This window comes from Octopus sinensis, linkage group LG12, assembly GCF_006345805.1.
Source record: "Octopus sinensis linkage group LG12, ASM634580v1, whole genome shotgun sequence".
Taxonomy (NCBI): Eukaryota; Metazoa; Mollusca; class Cephalopoda; order Octopoda; family Octopodidae; genus Octopus; species Octopus sinensis.
The window spans coordinates 65,995,719-66,018,379 of NC_043008.1; the positions used below are offsets into that span (position 1 = coordinate 65,995,719).

The 22,661-nt window shown below is 38.5% G+C and overlaps 1 protein-coding gene across 1 annotated transcript; it reads right to left on the bottom strand.

The window, feature by feature from the left end:
- Window positions 1-315: 315 nt before the first annotated feature.
- Window positions 316-21,435, bottom strand: LOC115217976 (proline-rich protein PRCC). Its single transcript, XM_029787707.2, has 7 exons — window positions 21,125-21,435; window positions 17,657-17,820; window positions 15,377-15,424; window positions 10,115-10,564; window positions 7,702-7,803; window positions 5,293-5,493; window positions 316-853 (listed from the first exon to the last, which is right to left on the bottom strand). Exons 1-7 carry the CDS (start codon window positions 21,363-21,365, stop codon window positions 767-769), a joined length of 1,293 nt encoding a protein of 430 aa, XP_029643567.1. The 5' UTR covers window positions 21,366-21,435; the 3' UTR covers window positions 316-766.
- Window positions 21,436-22,661: the final 1,226 nt, after the last annotated feature.

The window sequence follows — 22,661 nt, forward strand, 5'->3', positions numbered from 1 at the left end:
CTTTTACTTTCTTTCATTTGTTTCAGTCATTTGACTGTGGCCATGCTGGAACACCAGCTTTAGTCAAGCAAAATCGACCCCAGGACTTATTCTTTGTAAGCCTAGTACTTATTCTATCAGTCACTCTTGCTGAACTACTAAGTTACAGGGACGTAAACACACCAGCATCAGTTCTCAAGCGATGTTGGGGGGACAAACTCAGACACAGAAACATATACACATGCATACATATATACAACAGGCTTCTTTCAATTTCCGTTTACCAAATCCACTCACAAGGCTTTAGTCGGCCCGAGTCTATAGTAGAAGACACTTGCCCAAAGTGCCACACAGTGGGACTGAACCCGGAACCATGTGGTTGGTAAGCAAGCTACTTACCACACAGTCACTCCTGCGCCTTCTATCAAAATTTCATGTTAATTTATGTTCCAAACACTAGTTTTAAAATGACAGAGGTGTTTTAATAAATTCTCCACTACTTTTAAAAATTAATTGAAACAGAGGCAGTGTATATCAGCAGAAATACAGCAACAAAAGGTTTAGAACAAGGGATGGTCATTGGTAGTTTGATATCAAAAGGGCTAAGCACACTCACAATTCTCCACATTACTCAACAACAAGTCTATATATAAATCATGTAGCTTTACATATCAATCTACATGTCAGTCATGTTAATCCACAGTGTCACATGTTAATCATGTAAATTGCGCATTGCTTATTTAATGAATATTCATAATTTCATCAGCTATGATTCTTAAGTCAACTCTTAAAAGCCATATTTTGCCTGCGTCTGTCGTTTGGTCATTTTGTTTTGAGACCACTGGTTTTTCAACTCAAGTTCACGTTCCTTTGCCTGTAGGAAAACAAAAATAGATAAATAATTACAAAGATACAGTTTAATTGACATTGGATGATTTAAATAGTAAATATCATAAAACTAAAGTAAGGTTCTATCAAACACAGGTCATGAATTTATATTTATGTTAGAGATAACAATTCTAAATTTTGATGCAAGGTCAACAGTTTTAGTGGAAGGGAATAATCTATTACATCGACCCCAGTACTTGAATGATATTTTATTTTAACAACCCTAAAAAGATGAAAGGTGAAACTGAACTCAATGGAATTCAAATTCAGGATTTAAAGAGAGGAGAGTAATGTTGCTAAGCAGTTGGTCTAATGCATTAAAGATTCTGCCAGCTCAAAATTTTACTGATGTTATAAATAAACTGGCACTCTGCCAGTTATGACGAGACATGTTCCTGTTGATCAGATCAACAGAACAGCCTGCTCGTGAAATTAACGTGCAAGCAGCTGAGCACTCCACAGACACTCATATCCTTAACACAGTTCTTGGTGAGATTCAACATGACACAAAATGCAACAAGGCAGGCTCTTTTAGAATACAGGTACAACTCATTTTTGCCAGCTGAGTGGATTGGAGCAACATGAAATAAAGTGTCTTTCCCAAGGACACAACACTTCACCAGAAATCAAACACATGACCTTATGATCATAAGCCAATTACCATAAACCCTAAGCCATGTGCCTTCACATTATAAATAATGAACACAAGAATAAGATTATCAGCACAATATAGCAGTTCTTAAACTATTTCATTTCCTGCCCTTTCTCTTTCTTCTAAGGCTTTTTCAAAAACCCCTTACTGCTATTTAACCCTTTCGTTACCAACCCGACTGAAACTGGCTCTGGCTCTGTAGTACAAATGTCTTGTTTTCATAAATTTTGAATAAAAATCTTCCACTATACCTTAGTCACAATTAATGTTCCTAACACTAGCTTAATGATAATGAAGTTATTTTACTAAATTCTTTGCTATATTTAAAATTAATTGAAAGAAACACAGAGCATCTCAAAATAAATACAGTAGCGAAAGGGTTAACAACACTTCCCTCTTTTTAATGTACATAAGCAAAATATCAAGCCACAGTAATTTAGTCCTGGGTTTAATGTGAGTGGCTACGTAGCACAGCACCTACCAATTATATGCAAATATTTGATGCATCTCCACTTGACCGTGGTCAATGACCTAATCATTAGTACCTGGCTTTTGCTAAACTCAGACACACATTCTTTCAGCTTCACACATACACACAATGCAGTGTCTCGTAACAATCACTCGTGTGGTGCCTCATTAAAGCACCCAGCACATTGTGTAAAGTGGTTGATGTTAGGAAGGGCATCAATCTGTAGAAACAATGCCAAATCAGACTGGAATCTGGTGCAGCTCCCCAGATTGCCAGCTCTGGTCACACTGTCCAACCTATGCCAACATGGACAATAGACGTGAAACAATGATGATGATGATATACACACATGCACACCACCACCAAACTTGCAAGCTGAAATTTATCTTTATGTCCTAATTTATAGTTGTTGTTATTGTTATTCTTATTATTGTCATTGTAGTTACAAATGAGGATAACAAGTTTAACATAATATTAATGAACTTTTTTTTTTTTTTTCACATTTACATCAGGTGCAATTGTGGCTGTGTGGTAAGAAGTTAACTTCCCAACCACATGGTACCAGGTTCAGTTCTACAGCATGATATGTACCTTGGGCAAATTTCTTCTACAATAGACTCAGGTTAACTAAAGCTTTGAATCTGATAGACAGAAACTGAACGCAAACTGTTGTGAAATTGTGCGAAGCAATACATCAAAATATTTATAAATTCCATCTTTGGATAACTATTATTACTACTATATTTGTTGTATGTTATATCAATGCAGCTTGGTATGATCCCATAAAACTGCTGTTGCAACTTTGGAATCACTAAGCTGTAGCTGACATAATAACACAGGTACTTTCATGTGCATACTCAAATGCTTAAAGGATATATCATCATCATCATCATCACCATCTAACATCAGTTTTCTATACTGGCATGGCTTGGATGGTTTCGGAGAGACTGGTTAGGCAGAAGACTGCACCAGGCTTCAGTTTGTTTTGGCAGGGCTTTTATATATATATAGGTGGGGAGGGGCTCCAAAAAGGGGCCCCAGGGAATAGTGTCTCTGCTTTCCTGAGCTAGTTTTCCACCACATTTCTTAAAATTTGTGGTAGAGGCCTTGGTCTCAGGGACCAGTCATGTCTAGAAACTGAAGTCGGGGGTAAGCAAGGGCAGGCTCCCCATAGAAAATCCAGCTCCAAAAAAGCATCATGAAAGTAGAGGAGAATGGGCACTAGCCAGCCCCAAGGATGGAGTGGGCTGCACCTGCCTACCTCGGTTGCTATGGCATTGAGGTAGATCCAGTCATCCCTATTAACGGGGACAAAATCCAGATTTAAAACACTGGATGATGATGATGATGATATATATATATATATATATATATATATATATATATATATGATGTGCTCCTTTTAATTTGCTTCTACCAAATCCAGTCACAAGGCTTTGATCAGCCCAAAGCTATAGAAGACGCTTGGCCAAGGAGCCATGCAGATGGATTGAACTTGGAACCAGGTAGTTGGGAAGCAAACCTCTTACTAACAGCCACAGCTGCACCTATAAAAATACCAAATGTTAATACTGACCACATAGTGATAATAAAAGACAAACTATAACTACAGTTTGATCTGAGTGTTGTTTAGCGATTACAAAATTCTGATAAGATAAACTATGATAGTTAATCTCATATTTTCGAAATAACGTGATCAAGTGACCAACCAGGCTGTCAGTTGTTGTTACACATCGCTGGTCACAATGCATTTAGCATTGTTTTAGCCTTCAAATGACACCACCCTGCTGGCTAGGCAAGCAGGTTCAGCATTCCACCACCACCACCACCACCGAAAGGCGGGCTGGAGCAACGTGAAGTGGTTTGCTCAAGAACACAATGTGCTGCTCACTCAGGGAAGCGAACCCACGATCTAGCGATCATGAGTGCAACAGTCTGCCACAAAGCCACCTGCCTTCACATTTCAAAACATGGTTTACAAAGTTTTGTAATATAAACTACATACAAAATACGAAGCTTTCGATATGAAATACGTAGAAAAAAATTATTGAAAACTGAAATCGTACAACCATAATTGAAATGGTGAAAAAATACTACTTTTCTAATTACATACTTGTATAAACATTTGCGCACCACATACTCACATATATATGTACATACATATAGGCGCAGGAGTGGCTGTGTGGTAAGTAGCTTGCTAACCAACCACATGGTTCTGGGTTCAGTCTCACTGCGTGGCATCTTGGGCAAGTGTCTTCTGCTACAGCCCCGGGCCGACCAATGCCTTGTGAGTGGATTGGTAGACGGAAACTGAAAGAAGCCCGTCGTATATATGTATATGTGTGTTGTGTGTCTGTGTTTGTCCCCCCAAATCGCTTGACAACCGATGCTGGTGTGTTTACGTCCCGTCACTTAGCGGTTCGGCAAAAGAGACCGATAGAATAAGTACTGGGCTTACAAAGAATAAGTCCCGGGGTCGATTTGCTCGACTAAAGGCGGTGCTCCAGCATGGCCGCAGTCAAATGACTGAAACAAGTAAAAAAAAAAAAAAAAAAGAGTATACATATGTATAGTAATACATCTTGATGTAAGGCCGATAATCGAAAATAGTTCGAAAATGTTTTTAAGGGAAGTAACTCTGGGCAAAGAGTTGTCGTTCTTAATAGTAACGTTATTATGTAATGGGAAACGGGAAGAGAACGGCAAAGAGGGAAAGGAAAAAAGAGAAGGATAAAATGGGGGAAAAAGTGGAAGAGAATGCAGAAAAAAATGAAGTGCCTAGAGAGAAGGTCGCTATGCTTGTAGCTTTCACAGGCCGTCCTGAGACCAGTGAGATTCATGTGGTTAATGATCTTGAAATTGTAAATGAATATCATCATCATCATCATCGTTTAACGTCCATTCTCCATGCTAGCATGGGTTGGACGGTTCGACCGGGGATCTGGGAAGCCAGAAGGCTGCACCAGGCTCCGGTCTTATCTGGCAATGTTTCTACAGCTGGATGCCCTTCCTAACGCCAACCACTCCATGAGTGTAGTGGGTGCTTTTTACGTGCCACCTGCACTGGTGCCAGGCGAGGCTGGCATCGGCCACGGTCGGATTGGTGCATTTTACGTGCCACCTGCACGGAAGCCAGTCGAGTGATATGAAAAACGGGCAGGGCAAGAATTCCAGAGGACTGGTATTTAAGAGAAGACGAATTTGACAAAGACATGGATGCAATATGGTTTATCAAAATATTCCAGCCGCACTAAAGTATGTGGTGCTGATAATAAACATATAAAAAAAAGGAAGAAAAACTTACCTGATAGGCAAGGTATGTGATCTGATGTTTGTTTCGAGATTTCTTGCTAGGGGCATCCTTATTTTTCTTGTAAGAATGTCTTGGCATTTCTTGAGTGAGTGTCTTTGTAAGTAACGATTTGTCAATGAAGTCATCAGCATTGACATTCATTAGTTGAATTTGTTCCTTGCCTCGTTGATTCTTGCCCTGCAAGCGTTGGAACTACAAAAGAAGAACAATCATAGAGAATGGTAACAGCAACGGCAGTGGCAGAGGTGTTATAACCAGTGGTACAGCTAGAGTACACTGCTCCTGGGGTAAGCCGCAAAAATGTTCCCCCCACCTTACAAAATCCACGATATTATATAGTACTTATTTGTTATAAGTAATTAATGTTTTAAAGCAATATTTTAGGAATAATTACTTTACCAGGGTTCATTTACCTGCCGGTTTGGTACAGCCTGTAATTCAAAATATATTTTTTGAATGTTTACTTCTACAAAACCTCCTTATTTTAACCATTTTAATGCACCAGTATCCCCCCCCCCCATTGAAACATTAAAGAACCTAATGTGTGAAATGAGATATAATAAAAAAAATACAATTGTTTAAATTTCGTTTCTGGATTTGGCTTGCAAGATTCTTTATATGAGTTCGTGTGTTGAAGCATATTCTGTTGTGTCTGGGGAGAGTCATTTTCTTTTTGTACCTTATAATTTAACACACTCACCGGTGAAATTTCCACTTATTCCTTAATTTTATTTTCCTAAAATTTTCGTTGCGTCTTGCAATCTTTTAAATAGTCCTGAGTCAAGACTATTGAAAAGGTTGCAAGACGCAACAAAAATTTTAGGAAAATAAAATTAAGGAATAAGTGGAAATTTTACCGGTGAATGTGTTAAATTATAAGGCACAAAAAGAAAATACTCTCCCCAGACACAACAGAATTGTTTAAAGTCTCATCTTTCTTGCTTTTGATGAGGCGAATTGAGCGATTATATCTTCAAAATCAGTTTCATCTGTCTCTTCCCTTTCACTGCTCAGAAGAGTAAGATCATGCATGCAGTCCTGCAACATTGATGTCTGCAAATATGATAGGATTAACTTCAACTTGCCGAACGATCGCAATTGATACAGTTATTGTGGGAAGTATCTGAAGGCCAATGCACAAATTCAGAAAAAAACATTATCTCCATATCGAACAATGCATTCCAGGAGTTTTTCTGGTTTCGTTATCACAGATTTTGTGATAACCGAGTGCAGAACCGAGTAGTCAATTCTGCACGCCCACTTCAATCAGCACCCTACCCCACCTAGTTACACTACTGGTTATGGCAGAGGTGACAGCAGCACATACACATATATGTGTTCTAAGTTTCCATTTACCATTTTCCACACACAAGGAATGAGATTACTTTTTTAAAAAAATTTATGTTGTATGTCTATAGCAGAATTTGAACTGATGACCTTTTAGATATTATTCTTTTACACGTTTCAACACAAACACTGTGGCCAATCTGAACTCAGAACATAATTACAGACAAAATGCCACTGAGCATTTTGGCCAGCATGCTAATGGTTCTGCCTGTTTGCTGCATAATCTCACAGACTTTGCAACCCACTCACTAAATATCATACAAATATTGATTTCTTAATTACATTGAAAGTCAATTATTGAAAGAAAGAGATGTAGCTGACTGCTTCAGTAGTAATGGTATATAACTGGTATGTATTCTACATCATCAAGCTGGGTGATCCTAACCTTGTGGGCTAGTGGATGCTGGTGCCACATAAAAAGCACCTGTGCCTCTACCATATAAAAGCAAAAAAGCAGCCATGCTGGTGCTGCATAAAAGCACCCAGTACACTCTGTAAAGTGGTTGGCATTAGGAGGGAATCCAGCAGAAGAAACCATGACAAAACAGACATGAAGCACAGGTAGCTCTTCAGCTAGCCAGTGTCGGTCAAACTTTCCAACCCATGATAGCATGGAAAACAGACGTTTGATGGTGAAGAGGATGATAATGATTTGTTTCATCATCATCATCATCGTTTAACGTCCGTTTTCCATGCTAGCATGGGTTGGACGGTTCAACCGGGGTCTGGGAAGCCAGGAGGCTGCACCAGGCTCCAGTCTGATCTGGCAGTGTTTCTACAGCTGGATACCCTTCCTAACGCCAACCACTCCATGAGTGTAGTGGGTGCTTTTTACGTGCCACCGGTACAGGGGCCAAAGGAGGCTGGCAAATTGCCACAATCTCTAGGAATTAATAAAATGAGACCAAATTGCTTCAGGTGGAATTTGAACCTGGGATCAAAAGGGATAAAATCCTAATAAACATGGCAAGACATTTCATAATCATTTGTGTTATATTTTCATTAACAAATATGTTTGTTATAAGAGCAACACAATCACAATCACCACCTTACCTGTTCGTCCTGAAGAAGTGTGTCAATGTTCATAGATGGACCTCCAAGCTCAGTGTCATCATCAGGAGTTACTAAACTGTCCTGCTCTGGCTGTACTAATTCCTGCAAGACAAATGTGTGAAAACCATTAATCATGAATATTTAAGCATGAGTAGAAGAGACACTATGCATAATCTGCAGAGTGCTTCTTACAATAGAAGTGGGGTAGACAACTGAGTAATGTTGTTTTAAATTTAGAAACAAACAGCATGTGTTTTATTATTTACATTTAACAGATATTTGTCCTCATCTTGTTTGTTGTTAACACGTTTTGGCTGATATACCCTCCAGCCTTCATCAGGTATCTTGGGGAAATTTCAAACCTAGGTTCTCATTCCTAAGGTATTTTTCGATGTTGTTGTTGTTATTATTATTGTTATTATTTTTTATTATTATTAACCGCTACGCCATATGCCCATGGGCCTATGGCGTAGTGGTTAAGAGCGCGAGCTACTAACCCGAAGATTCCAAGTTCGATACCAGGCAGTGACCTGAATAATAATAATAATAATAATAACATTGAAAAATACCTTAGGAATGAGAACCCAGGTTCGAAATTTCCCCAAGACACACCTGATGAAGGCTGGAGGGTATATCAGCCAAGACATTGTGTTAACAACAAACAAAATGAGGACAAATATCCATCAAATGTAAATAAGGTACATAATTTCTCGTCCCTTAAATATAGAACTGTATTGGCATGTGTTTTGATAAGAATAATTCTGTTCTTATCAGGCCATGAGTGACAGATTTGGTGTTTGCAGATGATGAAGTGAAATGACACAGAAATATCCTATGAGCCAACAACATCATTTACAGCCCATCCTATGTTTTAACACATGCTGAAGATGAGATTCTCTCTCAGGACTATTACTGCAGTGATAGGTCTTCTCACAGTCAAGTGCACTTGAATGTGTTGAATACAACTTAACAAATATACAGAATGGTTGGTATCAAGAAGAGCATCCAGCCACACAAAAAAACTGTCAAAATGGACACAGTAGCCTAGTGTAGTTTTCTACCTGGCCAGCTCTTGTCAACCATCCAACCTATGCATGCATGGAGCCATTCAAGAATTTGGATCTGGAGATCTCCATTTCCAGCGACTTCGAGGGCCACCTCCCAGTGGTGTCGGGCGTCAACGAAGAGCCCTTGATTACAACAAGATGGCCAAAGTTGTTTTTTTCCACGGTCTGGGGTCTCCCACCCTTAAGCCCTAGACCATCAACTAATCACCCTTACCCATCTTGTTGCTTAACAACAACAACAACTGCATGCGTGGAAGACCAGACATTAAATGATGATGATGATGACATGTGTATATATATGTGTGTGTGTGTATGCATTGACACACACACACACATGCATATTTGTTTGAAAATTCATTTGAAGCATCACAAGCAAAATGGTGAGTTTAATAAAACCACATGGCAATGCAAGAGAGAAACAATATGGAATAAGATATGGTGTTACCAATAAGTAACACACAAAGATGTAGTAATTCTTCTTTTAATACTCCAACATTTTGGGATAAGAAATTTCTTCTTCAGGTTATATAAGAAGAGACTTCCAAGTCAGTTCATAATCAGCACAATCTGGTTATCAACTAATTCAGAGAACTCTTCTCACACTACAATTTTTTATGTCCTGAAATACTGAAATATTAAAATTGGAATTTTAGACATTTCTGTATCTTTCTCCGTTATTTATTGTCACAATCATCTTTAATCTGTTTTTATTTCTCACTTGCATTGCCATACGGTTTTATTAAAACTCACAATTTTGCTCACATATGTATAGAGAGAGAGAGAAAGGGACAGATATACATATATCATCACCATCATCATTTAACTTCCACTTTGATGATGATTATGTTGATGATAGTGTGTGAGAGAGAGAGGGGAGAGAGAGAGAAAGAGCAAAGTGGTGTGTTTGGGCATCTTTCAGTTCCTATCTACTAAATTCACTCAGACAAGGCTTTAGCTGGCCCAAGGCTTTAGAACAAGACATTTGTTAAGCAACAAGATGGGTAAGGGTGATTAGTTGATGGTCTAGGGCTTAAGGGTGGGAGACCCCAGACCGTGGAAAAAAACAACTTTGGCCGTCTTGTTGTAATCAAGGGCTCTTCGTTGACGCCCGACACCACTGGGAGGTGGCCCTCGAAGTCGCTGGAAATAGAGATATCCAGATCCAAATTCTTGAATGGCTCCATGCATGCATAGGGACTGAACCCAAGACCACGTATCTGAGAAGCAAACTTCTTTATCATGTGCCCATGCCTAAGCCTGCTGTCCATAGTGATTCCAAACAACAATACAAAACACATAACTATGAAGAACTACAGCAGAATTAAAGTTGAAATAAAGCTACTTACTTCAGGCTGCACATAATATTCTGCATAATCCTTTTGCATGACATCGGTGGCAGATGGCACAAGTGGAGAGACTGTAGTTTGTTGCCATGGAACTGAAGGAATGGAAGAAAGGGAATGGAAAGTAGAAGTGATGGTAGAAGAAATGGTGGCTGAGGGTTGGGTGAATGATCCATCTGTCTGTCGGGGTATTTGGGGTTTTGAGTCCAGAGAGAAAAAATTTGAACTGCTGTCATCATCATCATCATCATCATCGCTGTTATAACCAGTCACACCAAGGATGCTTTTCTTAACTGCTGGCTTCTTGGGTATGGAACTTGATGGTGGCTTCTTTGTTGCACTTTCTGCTGCTTCAGGTCTTTTGTTTAGGGTGTAGGGTATAAACGTCCGGTTACTTTGTTTCACAGAAATGTGTCTTGGAGGAGGAAGGATGTCCAACAAACGGCTTTTGCCCTTTAAAAACAAGAGAGAAATAATCAAATAATTAAGAAATGGAAATCACAGAAATCATATAAAAAGAATCTTCAAGAAAATATAGAATAATGATATAGATAATGTTGTGTTAGCATATAGTTTTGGATATATTAATTTGACAAGATCTTATCAAAACATCCAGCTCAGGAAAACAAGGGACATAGACATTAAATGATGATGATGATGATGATGATGAAATATCATATATATATATATATATGTATATAGTTTTACTGTTTTACCTCCATCTCTCCAATGATGAGATATTTGTATTATGTGAATTTGTTACATGTCAACATGATCCACTTGATCAGGTATTCCAGAAACAGCTGTATGAGACTTTATTTATCTACCATAACTGTTTCATGCTTTATTTATACTCTTTATGATGAAGTAAATATCCTCAAGTAATGTCAACTGCTTTGCTTGTCCATCTTCCATTTATATATATAACTAGCAGTATCGCCCGGCGTTGCTCGGGTTTGTTTCGACCCGCTGGAATTGTAATTTTGAAAAGTAAAAATTTTGTGAACATTTTTCTGGTCGAAATACACCGAAAAGTGGCGACACAGCAGTGAAAAAATCGTAAAAAATAGGGATTTTCATAGAAAAAAGCATCTTTTTGATGTAAATAATTTTTGGTGTTAACATGGTCCGATTTGAATTTTATGTTCTACGGAAGGAAGAGCAACCCTTCTTCTACCATACTCTCAATTTTGGTCAACTTGCGCCGCAGGGTCTCGGAGGAGATAGTGTTAGTTGAAGGTTACCATTCTAGGTGCCTGAGTAACAACCTCGCGGATTTACAGATAAATGAATTAATTACTATTTTACAGAATAAAATTAAATAATTCTTGAAAATTAATTAATATTAATATTTTTTGAACAAAGTAAATAATTTTTAAAACTTAAATAATAATTTTTTTTACACAAACGCGAACGGGGATAAGGGGGTGGCGAATTCGATTTACATACCTAAATTTTTTCTTTTTCATGACATTGTAGCAAAATACCAGCAGTACATTTTTTTTTCTGGGGTATTTTTTTTCAACCTCGTCACATATTTGCCCCTTTCAATTTAAACAAAGTCTTAATTAAGCAATTACGGCAGCTTAGCAATGGTTTCAATACAGGCGTGACATGTGTATCTCAATTGTTCAAAACCCTTCGAATTTTTTCGCACGTGATGATATCATAGTGAAAACTTTCAATTACGCGCGCTTAGAAGTACGCTCGCAAATTAATACTACCAAAATTTTGAAGTTCGCGCTCCGCTTGTGTGTGTGTGTGTGCGTGCTTTAGGTGTACGTAGGTATGTGTTTTTGGGTGTGTGTCACTGAAGCCATACATACATATATACATACATAACCTATCTCTCTCTTTTCTCTCTCAGTCACTCACTACAAAAAGTGAATAAAAAAAGTTCAGTTATTTCTGTCTTTCACTCTGTCTGTCTCTTTACACACACTAACAAAAGCACTTCACTTACACACCACACTTTCTGTCGCACAACCCATCAAACACACACACACACACACACTCACACATGTACATCAATGCTTTCGGAGTGAAATGTTAAAATATTGAGTTTTCTCGAATTTTGTCTTAATTGGGGGTGAAATTGAAAGAAATATATTATGGCATGACCGAATGAAGTACTTTGAAAAATCTTAGGTAAACTCTAATTGAAGAAATTGTGTGAGGAGTAAATCGTTATGTATTTATTTGTTTCTGTTTGCTGTGTTTTTTTATTTTTTGAGTAGTGGTTTAAATACTTTCAGTTTAGTCTTCCTCAAATCACTCTGTCACTATTTACTTTCATTTTATTCGTTGCACAATGTGTGTGTGCGTGTGGTGTAAACCACATTAAGAAAAGCATTTGACATACACACCAGAATGTGAGTTTTCTGTAAATTTTGCTTAATTGGAGTTTAAATTTTAAAAACTGGACCTGATATGACCCGATGCATTCTACTTTTAAAAATGCTAGGTAAATTGTAATTGAAGAAATCCTATATTGTAGATTTCTATAAGTTACAAAGGGAGGCAGATAAAATCTGCCTTTTATAATAAGAGATAAATAAATAAATGCACCCTTTTAAAGCCTAGCCAGGCTCATGGGCCCAGTTTCCCGATTTCTATCGCATGTGTGTCCCCCAGCTGGATGAGGTGCCAGTCCATCGCAGCGTTACTCATTTTTGCCAGCTGAGTGGACTGGAGCAACATGAAATGAAGTGTTTTGCTCAAGAACACAAGGCATCGGCCAGTCCAGGAATTGAAACCACAATCTTACAATCATAATGCTAACACCCTAACCACTAAGCCACACGCCCCCACATTTACATATATATATATATATATATATATATATATGGATGAGGACAGCTGTGTAAAGAAGTGCTGATCTCTAACTGTGGAGGGAACCTGTGGTAGAGGTGGATCCAGGAAGACAAGGGATGATGTGGTGAAGTATGATCTTCAGACTTTGGGCCTCACAGAGGCAATGACTAGTGACAAAGAGCCTTTGGTAATGTGCTGTGCTTGAGAAGACCCATCAAGCCAAGTGAGATCATAGTCATGGCTGATGCTGGTGTCATGTAACTGGCACCTGTGCTGGTGGTACAAAAAAAGCACCTTTCAAGCATTGGGCTTCATGGAGGCAAAGTGGCTAATGCTGGTGGCATGTGAAAAGCTTCTTTCAATGGCGGCAATGACGAATGACCAAAACCTTTGGCATTATGTCGTACTTGAGTAAACCCATCAAGCCAGTCATGGCAGATGCTGGTGTCACACAAATGGCACCCATGCTAGTGGCATGTAAAAGCAACCATTACACTCTCAGAGTGGTTGACATTAGGAAGGACATCCAGCCATAGAAACCACACCAAATCAGGTGAGCTGGCAGAAATGTTAGCATGCCGGGCGAAATGCTTAGCAGTATTTCGTCTGCCACTACGTTCTGAGTTCAAATTCCGCCAAGGTCAATGGAGATGTTGAGGCTCAAATCCAAGGCCTTCCACACACAAAAGACCTTGGGTTCAATCCCGTGCATCTCCAATCAAAGTGAATTTTACTTTGGCTTTTTCAAAAGTGAGTGAGTAAGTGAGTGAGTGTGTGTGTATGTGTGTGTGCATGTGTTTGTATGTTCGTATGTATGAATGTATGTATTTACGCATGCATGTAGTCATTCATACATTCTCTTTTCTTCCTTGGAAAATGAAACATCAGAATGCAAGACCTGCTGCCCATCCTGCTGCCCCACAGTTCAAAGATTTGAGCAAAGTCAACTCCAACATCAGAACCAACTTTGTGCATGTATGAAGGTATGCTGGCCAAATATCATTCCTCCAGATGAAAACCTTACCTGCTATTGTGGTTTCATGACACAGAACAAAGCAAGCCTTGCCATCCACTCAGTGTAGTAAATGATCCACAAGCACTCAAGCAAACTGAGTCTTCAACTTATTCCATTTGCCAAAAGTTTTGCAAGGCACCGGCAGACCTCAAGAGACACCTCATCTGTTGTTCACAATGAGAGAATCCATCATATATGTATATTTACCTATTTCTTTATTGCTCACAAGGGGCTACACACAGAGGAGACAAACAAGGACAGACAAAAGGATTAAGTCGATTACATCAACCCCAGTGCATGACTGGTACTTAATTTATCAACCCCGAAAGGATGAAAGGCAAAGTCGACCTCGGTGGAATTTGAACTCAGAACATAACAGCAGACGAAATACCGCTAAGCATTTCACCCGGCTTGCTAATGATTCTGCCAGCTCACCGCCTTTCCATCGTATATGTATATTTACCTTCACCATCATCATCATTACTGTTTCAATGTCCACTTTTCCATACTTGCATGGGTCAGGCAAAATTCATTAAGACAGATTCTCTATAGCCAGACAGATGTCCTTCGTTGTTTCTATGCAATTCAATATTTCCCAATGACCAGACATGTTTTATGAAGGAGACCACCTCTAAGAGCCTGACAACTATTATGCTATGTCAAAATGAGGAAGCACAAACATACTCACACACATGCATGTATGTGTGTGTGTGTGTGTGCGCGATGAGTTTCTGCACAGTTTCCATCTACAAAATTCTTTTTTAATGACAGAAACAGCATTCGTTCAAGATAGTATTCTGTATATATAAGTTAACATGGATGTACAGAAGTAAATGCACATGGCTCAGTGGTTAGAGCATCGAGCTTATGATCGTGAGGTTGTGAGTTCGATTCCCGGACCATGCTGCGTGTTGTGTTCTTGAGCAAGACACTTTATTTCACGTTGCTCCAGTTAACTCAGCTGCAGAAATGAGTTGCAACATCACGGGTACCAAGCTGTATCGGCCTTCGCCTTTCCCTCGGATAACATTAGTGGTGTGGAGAAGGGAGGCCAGTATGCATGAGCGACTGCTGGCCTTCCACAAACAACCTTGCCCGGACTTGTACCTTAGAGGGTGACTTTCTAGGTGCAATCCCATGGTCATTCATGACCAAAGGGGGTCTCCCCATGGATATACATCAACCTTAATATATACAGAATAACATTTTGAACAGTTGGCCAGTATGCCGTATTCCAATGATAAACAAGTAAAAGAAAAACATAAAAGTTCATTAAACTAGTTCATATCCAATATGTTGTGTGTGTAATCCACCAATCATTGGTGGATTACATATTTTGAACTAATCCTGCTTGTGTCACTTATAAGAGATTAATAGTAAATTGAATGTAATTGATTTTGAGATGACTATTAAGTAAGCAAATAAATAAAACTCACCGAGAATTTCATCTTTTTCTTTGTAACCACTTCTTCCTCATCTGAATCCTGAAATTATCAAAATAATAACACTTAATAACAGCAATAATAATAATTTTAAAATTTTGGTACTAGGCTAGCAGTCTTTTAAGGGAAGTGGTTAAGTCAATTAAAACAACTCCAATGCTTGACCGGTACTTATTTTACTGATCCACAAAAAGAGAAAAGGCAAAAGTGAACTCAGTAGATTTGAACTTAGAATGTAAAAAAACAGAAGAAATTCTGCTAAACACTTTGTTTTCACATTAATGATTCTGTCAGTTCAATAATTTTGGCACAAGGCCAGCAATTTTAGGGGGTGGGTATTAAGTTAGTCAATTACATTGAACCCCAGTATTTGAGTTGTACTTTGTTTTATTGACCCCCATGAAGATGAAAAAGAAATTTGAGTTTAACAGGATTTGAACTCAGATCATAAAGGGCCAGCAAAAATACAGCTAAGTATTTTGTCTGACATGCTAACAATTCTGCCAGCTCAGTGCCTTAAAATAATCCTTCATAGCAGTTTCTTAATGGAGAAGGCAGAAATGGTTACATCAACCTTCAGTACTGGACTGGTAATTATTTTATCAACTCCATAGTATTACAAATGGTATAACTGCCAGCAATGATATCAAATGAATTCATGCTTACAACAATGTTATTATAGGTGGCAAAGCTATTGAAAAGCATGGCTTGAACTTGGTTCAATTTATTTCAGTTAATGACAGACTCAATATTATTCAATACCTAACAATACTAAAACAACCACAATGACTACTAGACTTTTTTTAATTACTACTCTAAATGGGTGTTCTCTTCCTTGAAACTAATTCATCAGCTAAATACTCTATTTGTTTCATATTCAAACTGACCAAATACAGTCTCTCACAGTTACCCTCCAATGTCATACTAAAAGTAAACAATTTCATTATCAAAACCTCAAAGCGTATGAGACAATTCTTGATTAATTCAAAACAATGGGATTAAATAAGCACTACATTCGACAGGATAATCTGAATGCTAAAGGGTTAACATAATGAAGACAGGCACCAATGCTTGAACAGTTGTTGTGTATCGGAATAATGTGGCCATTAGATATATGTGTTGTGATCAGATGTGGCATGTGAAACGGTTAAAACAACATGGTTCATAGGTACATAGAGTTGTCTGTTCTTACACTATGCTGTAATTCTCTACAGACTGAAACAATTAAGGTACCAACAATAGAGTTTAACCCCTTTGATGCCACCCTGCATGAAATTGCCCTTGGTTCCTGGTTTAAAATGATTTAAATTAAACCATTCCATCAAAATTTTCTATGTTTTGTTCCAAACACCAGATTACTAATGACAAAGTTATTTTACTAAATTTTTCATTATTTTCAAAAATTAACTTAAAAACAAAGGCAGAGTATTTCAACAGAAATATGGAAACAAGAGGACCAATCCTTTGATGCCAACCTACCTGAGGCTGCCCATGGTCCTTTGACACAAACTTCCTGTCTTGAAGTGATCTAAATTGAAACCTTCCATCAAAATTTCCCATGTTCATTTATGTTCCAAACACCATGACAGTAGTTCATCATCATCATCATCCTCATCATCGTTTAATGTCCGTTTCCCATGCTAGTATGTGTTGGACGGTTCGACAGGGGTCTGAGAGGCCAGGAGGCTGCACCAGGCTCCAGTCTGACCTGGCAGTGTTTCTACAGCTGGATGCCCTTCCTAACACCAACCACCCCGTGAGTGTAGTGGGTGCTTTTTACGAGCCACCAGCACAGGGGCCAGGGGAGGCTGGCAAACGGTCATGATCGGTTGGTGCTTTTACGTGTCACCGACACAGACGCTGTCAAGCGGCACTGGCATTTGCCACGTTCGGATGGTGCTTTTTACATGCCACCGGCATGGATATCAGAACTACAATTTCCATTTGATTTTTATTTTGAAGTTGGTGTTGACGTACTTGACTCAAGTACTGAATTCTTATTTGAAACAAAGGTAGAATATTTCAACAGAAATATTGTAATAAAACAGTTAAGTGAACCAACTGCCACTCATGAATGAGTATTGGTTGATAGCATGAACCATGACTTGTACTTGTTTTAGGCACCTATATAGTTGCATGCAGATGCAGATACAATTCTTGACTCTTCTGTCATTTGATCAAGTAACATAGCCAGGATGTGGCAGTTAGAGGGGGAGAGAGAGTGTGGGGGTTATAGTAAGGAGTAAAAAAAGTTTTTAAAAACTCTGAACTCACTGAATCCAATGCCGGAATAGTGATTTTCACATGAGAACCTTTTAACAATGGTAAAGGTTTTGGTAAAGATGTTATCTGTGAAGATTTTGGTTTGACAATATCTTCCAGATCTCCTTCAGATATTTCATCATTCACTGTTTGTTTCTCCTGTGGCTTTGGTAGAACTGTCAAATGGAAATAAAGAAATATTAAAGTCACATGACTTCATCATGATTCAAATATAATTTAGTTTTTTTCTTTTTCTTTTAGTTTCTTTTTTTAGTTTTTGGTTTTTAATTTTTTAGCTCCGGTAAAGGAGCAGTCCCTATTACCAATTACAGGGCCCCAAAACAAGAGAAAAAGTAGGCAGGAAGAAGGTACACCCAAACTGGAGACCCCCAGCCCAAATAGTGTTTTTCTTTTATATTTGCTGAGTCAGGAGGAAGGAGCAAAGCTCATGATCCATGCAGTCCTTCAAAGACCTGTGACGTTCATATTGTTAATATTCTACTTAAAGTGCTGAAAGGAATATGTGGACAGGGAACAGCTTCCAGAAGGCAAATGTTCTGGAGATGAAGGATTGGATAGAGTGATTGGTAGATAAACCAAGGCTACCAAAAGGTGGAGAGATGAGTGGAAAGGGTTGCCTGTGAGGTAGAAGTACAAGACCAGCCAGCCCCAAAGAGCAGAGGCCATTATAGTAGGGATATGAAAGACAGAGAGAAGAGACAACAAACTTGTCGGCCAGAATACTGCTGAAGGTACTGAAGCGTCAGGAAGTGGGGAGGAGAGTGTTATGCCCACCCCCAATAAGGCAGGATTTGAACACAGAATGCAAAGAACCGGAACAAATACCACATGGCAATCAGTCCAATCCTCAAATGACTCCTCCCAGTCCACCAGATTAGTAATTTATTTATCGACCTTGAAAAGATAAGAAAAGTAGAAGCTAACCAATGTAGGGAGTGAATTCAGAAAATATGCTCAAAGCTTTTTGTCTGACAGAGCCGCTACATGGTTACCTGTCCTCTAAGGAATATCAGCCAACATGTTGAGTAGAGAAACAAATCATCATCATTATCATCATCATCGCTTTAATGTTCGGTCTCCATGCTGGTATGGGCTGGATGGTTTGACATAGAGCTGGTTAGCAGAGAGCTGTCCAGACTCCAACTGTCTGTTGTGGCATGGTTTCTAAGGCTGGATGCCCTTCCTAGTGCCAACCACTTAACAGAGTGTTCTGGGTGCTTTTTAAATATCACCATGTGAATAATAAAGGTCTAAATTAGATAAGCAGACTTCTTGTAACAATGAAAACCACTACTTCTGTAGTTTCTGTATTCCTGAGAGCAAAGGCGGCGAGCTGGCAGAAACGTTAGCACGCCAGGCGAAATGCGTAGCCGTATTTCGTCTGCCGTTACATTCTGAGTTCAAATTCCGCCGAGGTTGACTTTGCCTTTCATCCTTTCTGGGTCGATAAATAAAGTACCAGTTTCGCACTGGGGTCTATGTAATCGACTTAATCCCTTTGTCTGTCCTTGTTTGCCCCCTCTATGTTTAGCCCTTTGTGGGTAGTAAAGAAATGTGTATTCCTGAGAGCATGCAGCAGGTACAGAATAGATAAGAGCAGTTGCAATTCTCAGGCCATCCTGTGCAGTTACATCTTCTGTTTTTGTAACACTTTGATTAGTGCTTATCTGTGTCTAAGAAGTGGTTGTACTCAGGTATGAGTTAACTTCCATCAACATCGACACTGCATCCCCAACAACACTTACAATAACATGAACCAATGTTGGAACCTTCACATGGTTGATCAACATGCTAGAAATAGCAACCAAACCTCCTTTACATCACACTCTACCATCTTGAACAAAAATCCTAGATGCACTGAACCTGAATATAAGACGTAGTTGTCATTGCTGGAATACGTTTGATGAGAGATCTATGAAATGAGGATGATCTGAAGTTAATAACAAATGTAGACAAATTTGCTACTCTTAATTGGGCGTTAATTATGCATTTTGTCCAACATCCCCCTAACTACCATTTCAGCACATTCTCTCCAATATTTCCCCTTCACCCCTTATGTCCACGTTCATCGAAGGGGAACAACTTTTACTGAGAGAATAGCAACCAATTTTTTAACAAAATTGTTTTCTTTATTTATAGGAAGCAAAATGTAAAGAATATCGAAGGATCCACCGTTCAATGATTCATGGCTAAGTGACTGGGGAATGCACTGATGTAGAGGAAATTCCATTCTAATAATATTGTTAGTATACGTCCCGGTATATTAAATATGGAAAAAAATAGATAGGTTTTGAGAAGTGGGGATAAGGATAAAGAACTTTTAAACAGTCCATCGAAGTTGTTCACCTTACATTTATTCTAAGGAGGTGGGGGCAGAATCAGTTCCTTAGACGGATCAGCTCTCCAAAAAAGAAACGAAAACGATGGCAGAGTTTTGAAATACAGCCAACGTCGTTATTTCTCGGGGAAAGAGGAAAGAATGAATATGGCACGGGATTACGAGAGGAGTAAAAATGCAAAGAAAAGTAACAATTTATTAGGTGGGGGGATTCTTTCACAACTGTAATTCCCGTTGTATGAAACACAGGAATAAATAAAATAGAATTAAACAACAATATTCTGTTCTATATTCTGTTTTTCCTTCCCCATGAGTAAGAGATAAGATATACCAAAACTTTGCCAACACAATTCAACAACACACTTTACGTGGTTTCAAATTACCACTACTTCAGTTCTTTTATGACCTTCTAAGACAATCATATTTTTTTAATGGAGAGTATATGCGTAAAAGAAAATCATAATTATTACCTTAATGAGATTAAGTAACTGAAATAAACTGTCATAGGGCGGGTAGTATTTAGTTTCGCCTGACTATATCACAAGTTCAAATCCAACCGAAGTCACTTATAACTCTTCCATATCTTCTGAAGACGACGAAATATGTGTCGGTTGTTGTTATTGTTGTTGTGGGTGTTTAGCCTCGAGTTCAGCTTTAATTAAGCAAACTTATGATCAAAGACATTTTAGAATATGGCTTCAATATCTATGTATTCGTAACGAGTTGAATTTCAAGGACTGAGCCAGAATATTTTATAATACTCATATGTATGAAAAATATATTATTGTCGTTGTTATTGTCCCCTGTCAGCGCTTTTAATTTAGCTTTGCACCTGAAGATCAGCCCTGATTTCACAAACATATTGTCATTAGCGTGCAAACTAGGTCTACCCCATATTTTTGTTTGCTTTCTTTTCGTTTTAAATATTCTGTATTTAAGACCACATTGTCCGATGTGTTATTTATTATTTATTATTTATAAAACAACAGAGTACGATTTAAGAAATATTTTTCTGCTATTTCAAACAAATTAAATTTCTCCATAAAAGTTCTCCCTCTTTTTCAAACAATGAGCGTTGCATTTAAACAAAAAACAGATACATATTACATAATGCATATTACCTTTAAACAAATTATTTCCACGTAGGTCGTCTTCTTCCTCGCCAACAGAAACATTGTCCGATTTGGTGCCGTTAATTACTGCTTTTTGCTGTTCTTCTACACCATTCTGAGGTTTAGATTCAATTTTAGATACACCACTGGCAGCATTGGTTGTCCTTCGTCCACCTGATGGGGGCAGATGGTTATCTTCTTCATCACTGCTGCCGCTACTATCACTGGAACCATAACCTACCAAAGACATATTTGTGTTTAGAATTTCGATTTCGTAAACAAGCGAATCGCTGGCAAGGACGATAATCCTAGTTTGACAAGCTGCTTATCTCCCTTATGTTTACTCTCCTTCCTCTATTTCCGTCTTTAACCTAATTCTGACTTGAAAATAGCTTCTTTGCTGTTTCTCTAAGTTATTTGCTCTACCTTTCCTTCCCTCACTCTCTTTCCTTTTTTTCTCTCCTTTTCTCCTATTCTCCCCTAACTTTCTTTCTCTTTCCTTCCTCTCTCTCTTTCTCTATTTTCATCTCTCTCCAATTCTCTCTTTTTGTCTCTCCCTCATTCCCTCTCTCTCTCTCTCTCTCCGTCTCTCGAACTCTTTCCTTATCTGCCTGCTCATCTCCTCCTCTCTTTCCTCTTCTCTTTTTCTCTTCCTCTGTCTCCATCTTTCTGCTTCTCCCTTTTCTTTTCACGCTCCATCTCTCTATCTCTGTCTGCCTGTCTTCCTTACTCTCTTTCTCTCTTATTATTATTACCCTCTCTCATTACACTTCCACATATTACTTTAATCTTTTTAACCAAGACAGAAGCCAGTGTTCATCGTTTAGTGTCTCCAAGATGGAGAGGAAAATAGACACGAAGCGAAGACTAGGCCTGAGTTTCCTTGCTACAGAGTGAAGTCCTCTGAAGATAACCCAAACTTCTAAGTGATGAAGTTAGTCCGGATCGTATTAAATTTTGTTCTCTCATGTACTTTTCTAGTTACAATCCCGGGCTGGCAAAAAGCCTTGTGGGTGAATTTAGTAAATGGAAACTGAAAGAATCCCATCCTATAAAGATATATATTTATATACGTGTGTGTGCCCCTACCACCGCTTGAAAACTGGTGTTGGTTTGTTTGCATTCTTGTAACATAGCGTTTCGGTAAAAGAGACCGCTAGAATGAGAACTACGCTTTAAAAAAGTACTGGGTCGATTGGTTCGATTGGTTCGACTAAAATGGCCACAGTCTGATGACTAAAACACGTAAAAGATAAAAATGATTTTGAAACACTTGCCTCTCTCTCTCTCTCTCTCTCTCTTTCTCCCCCCCCCCTCTCTCTCTCTATGTATCCATCTATTTATCTAGCCATCTATTTATCTATCTATCTATCAATCAATCTATCTATCTATCTATCTATCTATCTATCTATCTATCTATCTATCCATCTATCTATCTATCTATCAATCTATCTACCTATCTACCTATCTATGTATCTATCTTATTGTCTATCTACCTATCCATCTATCTGTTTATCTATTTATCTATCTATCCATGTATCTATCT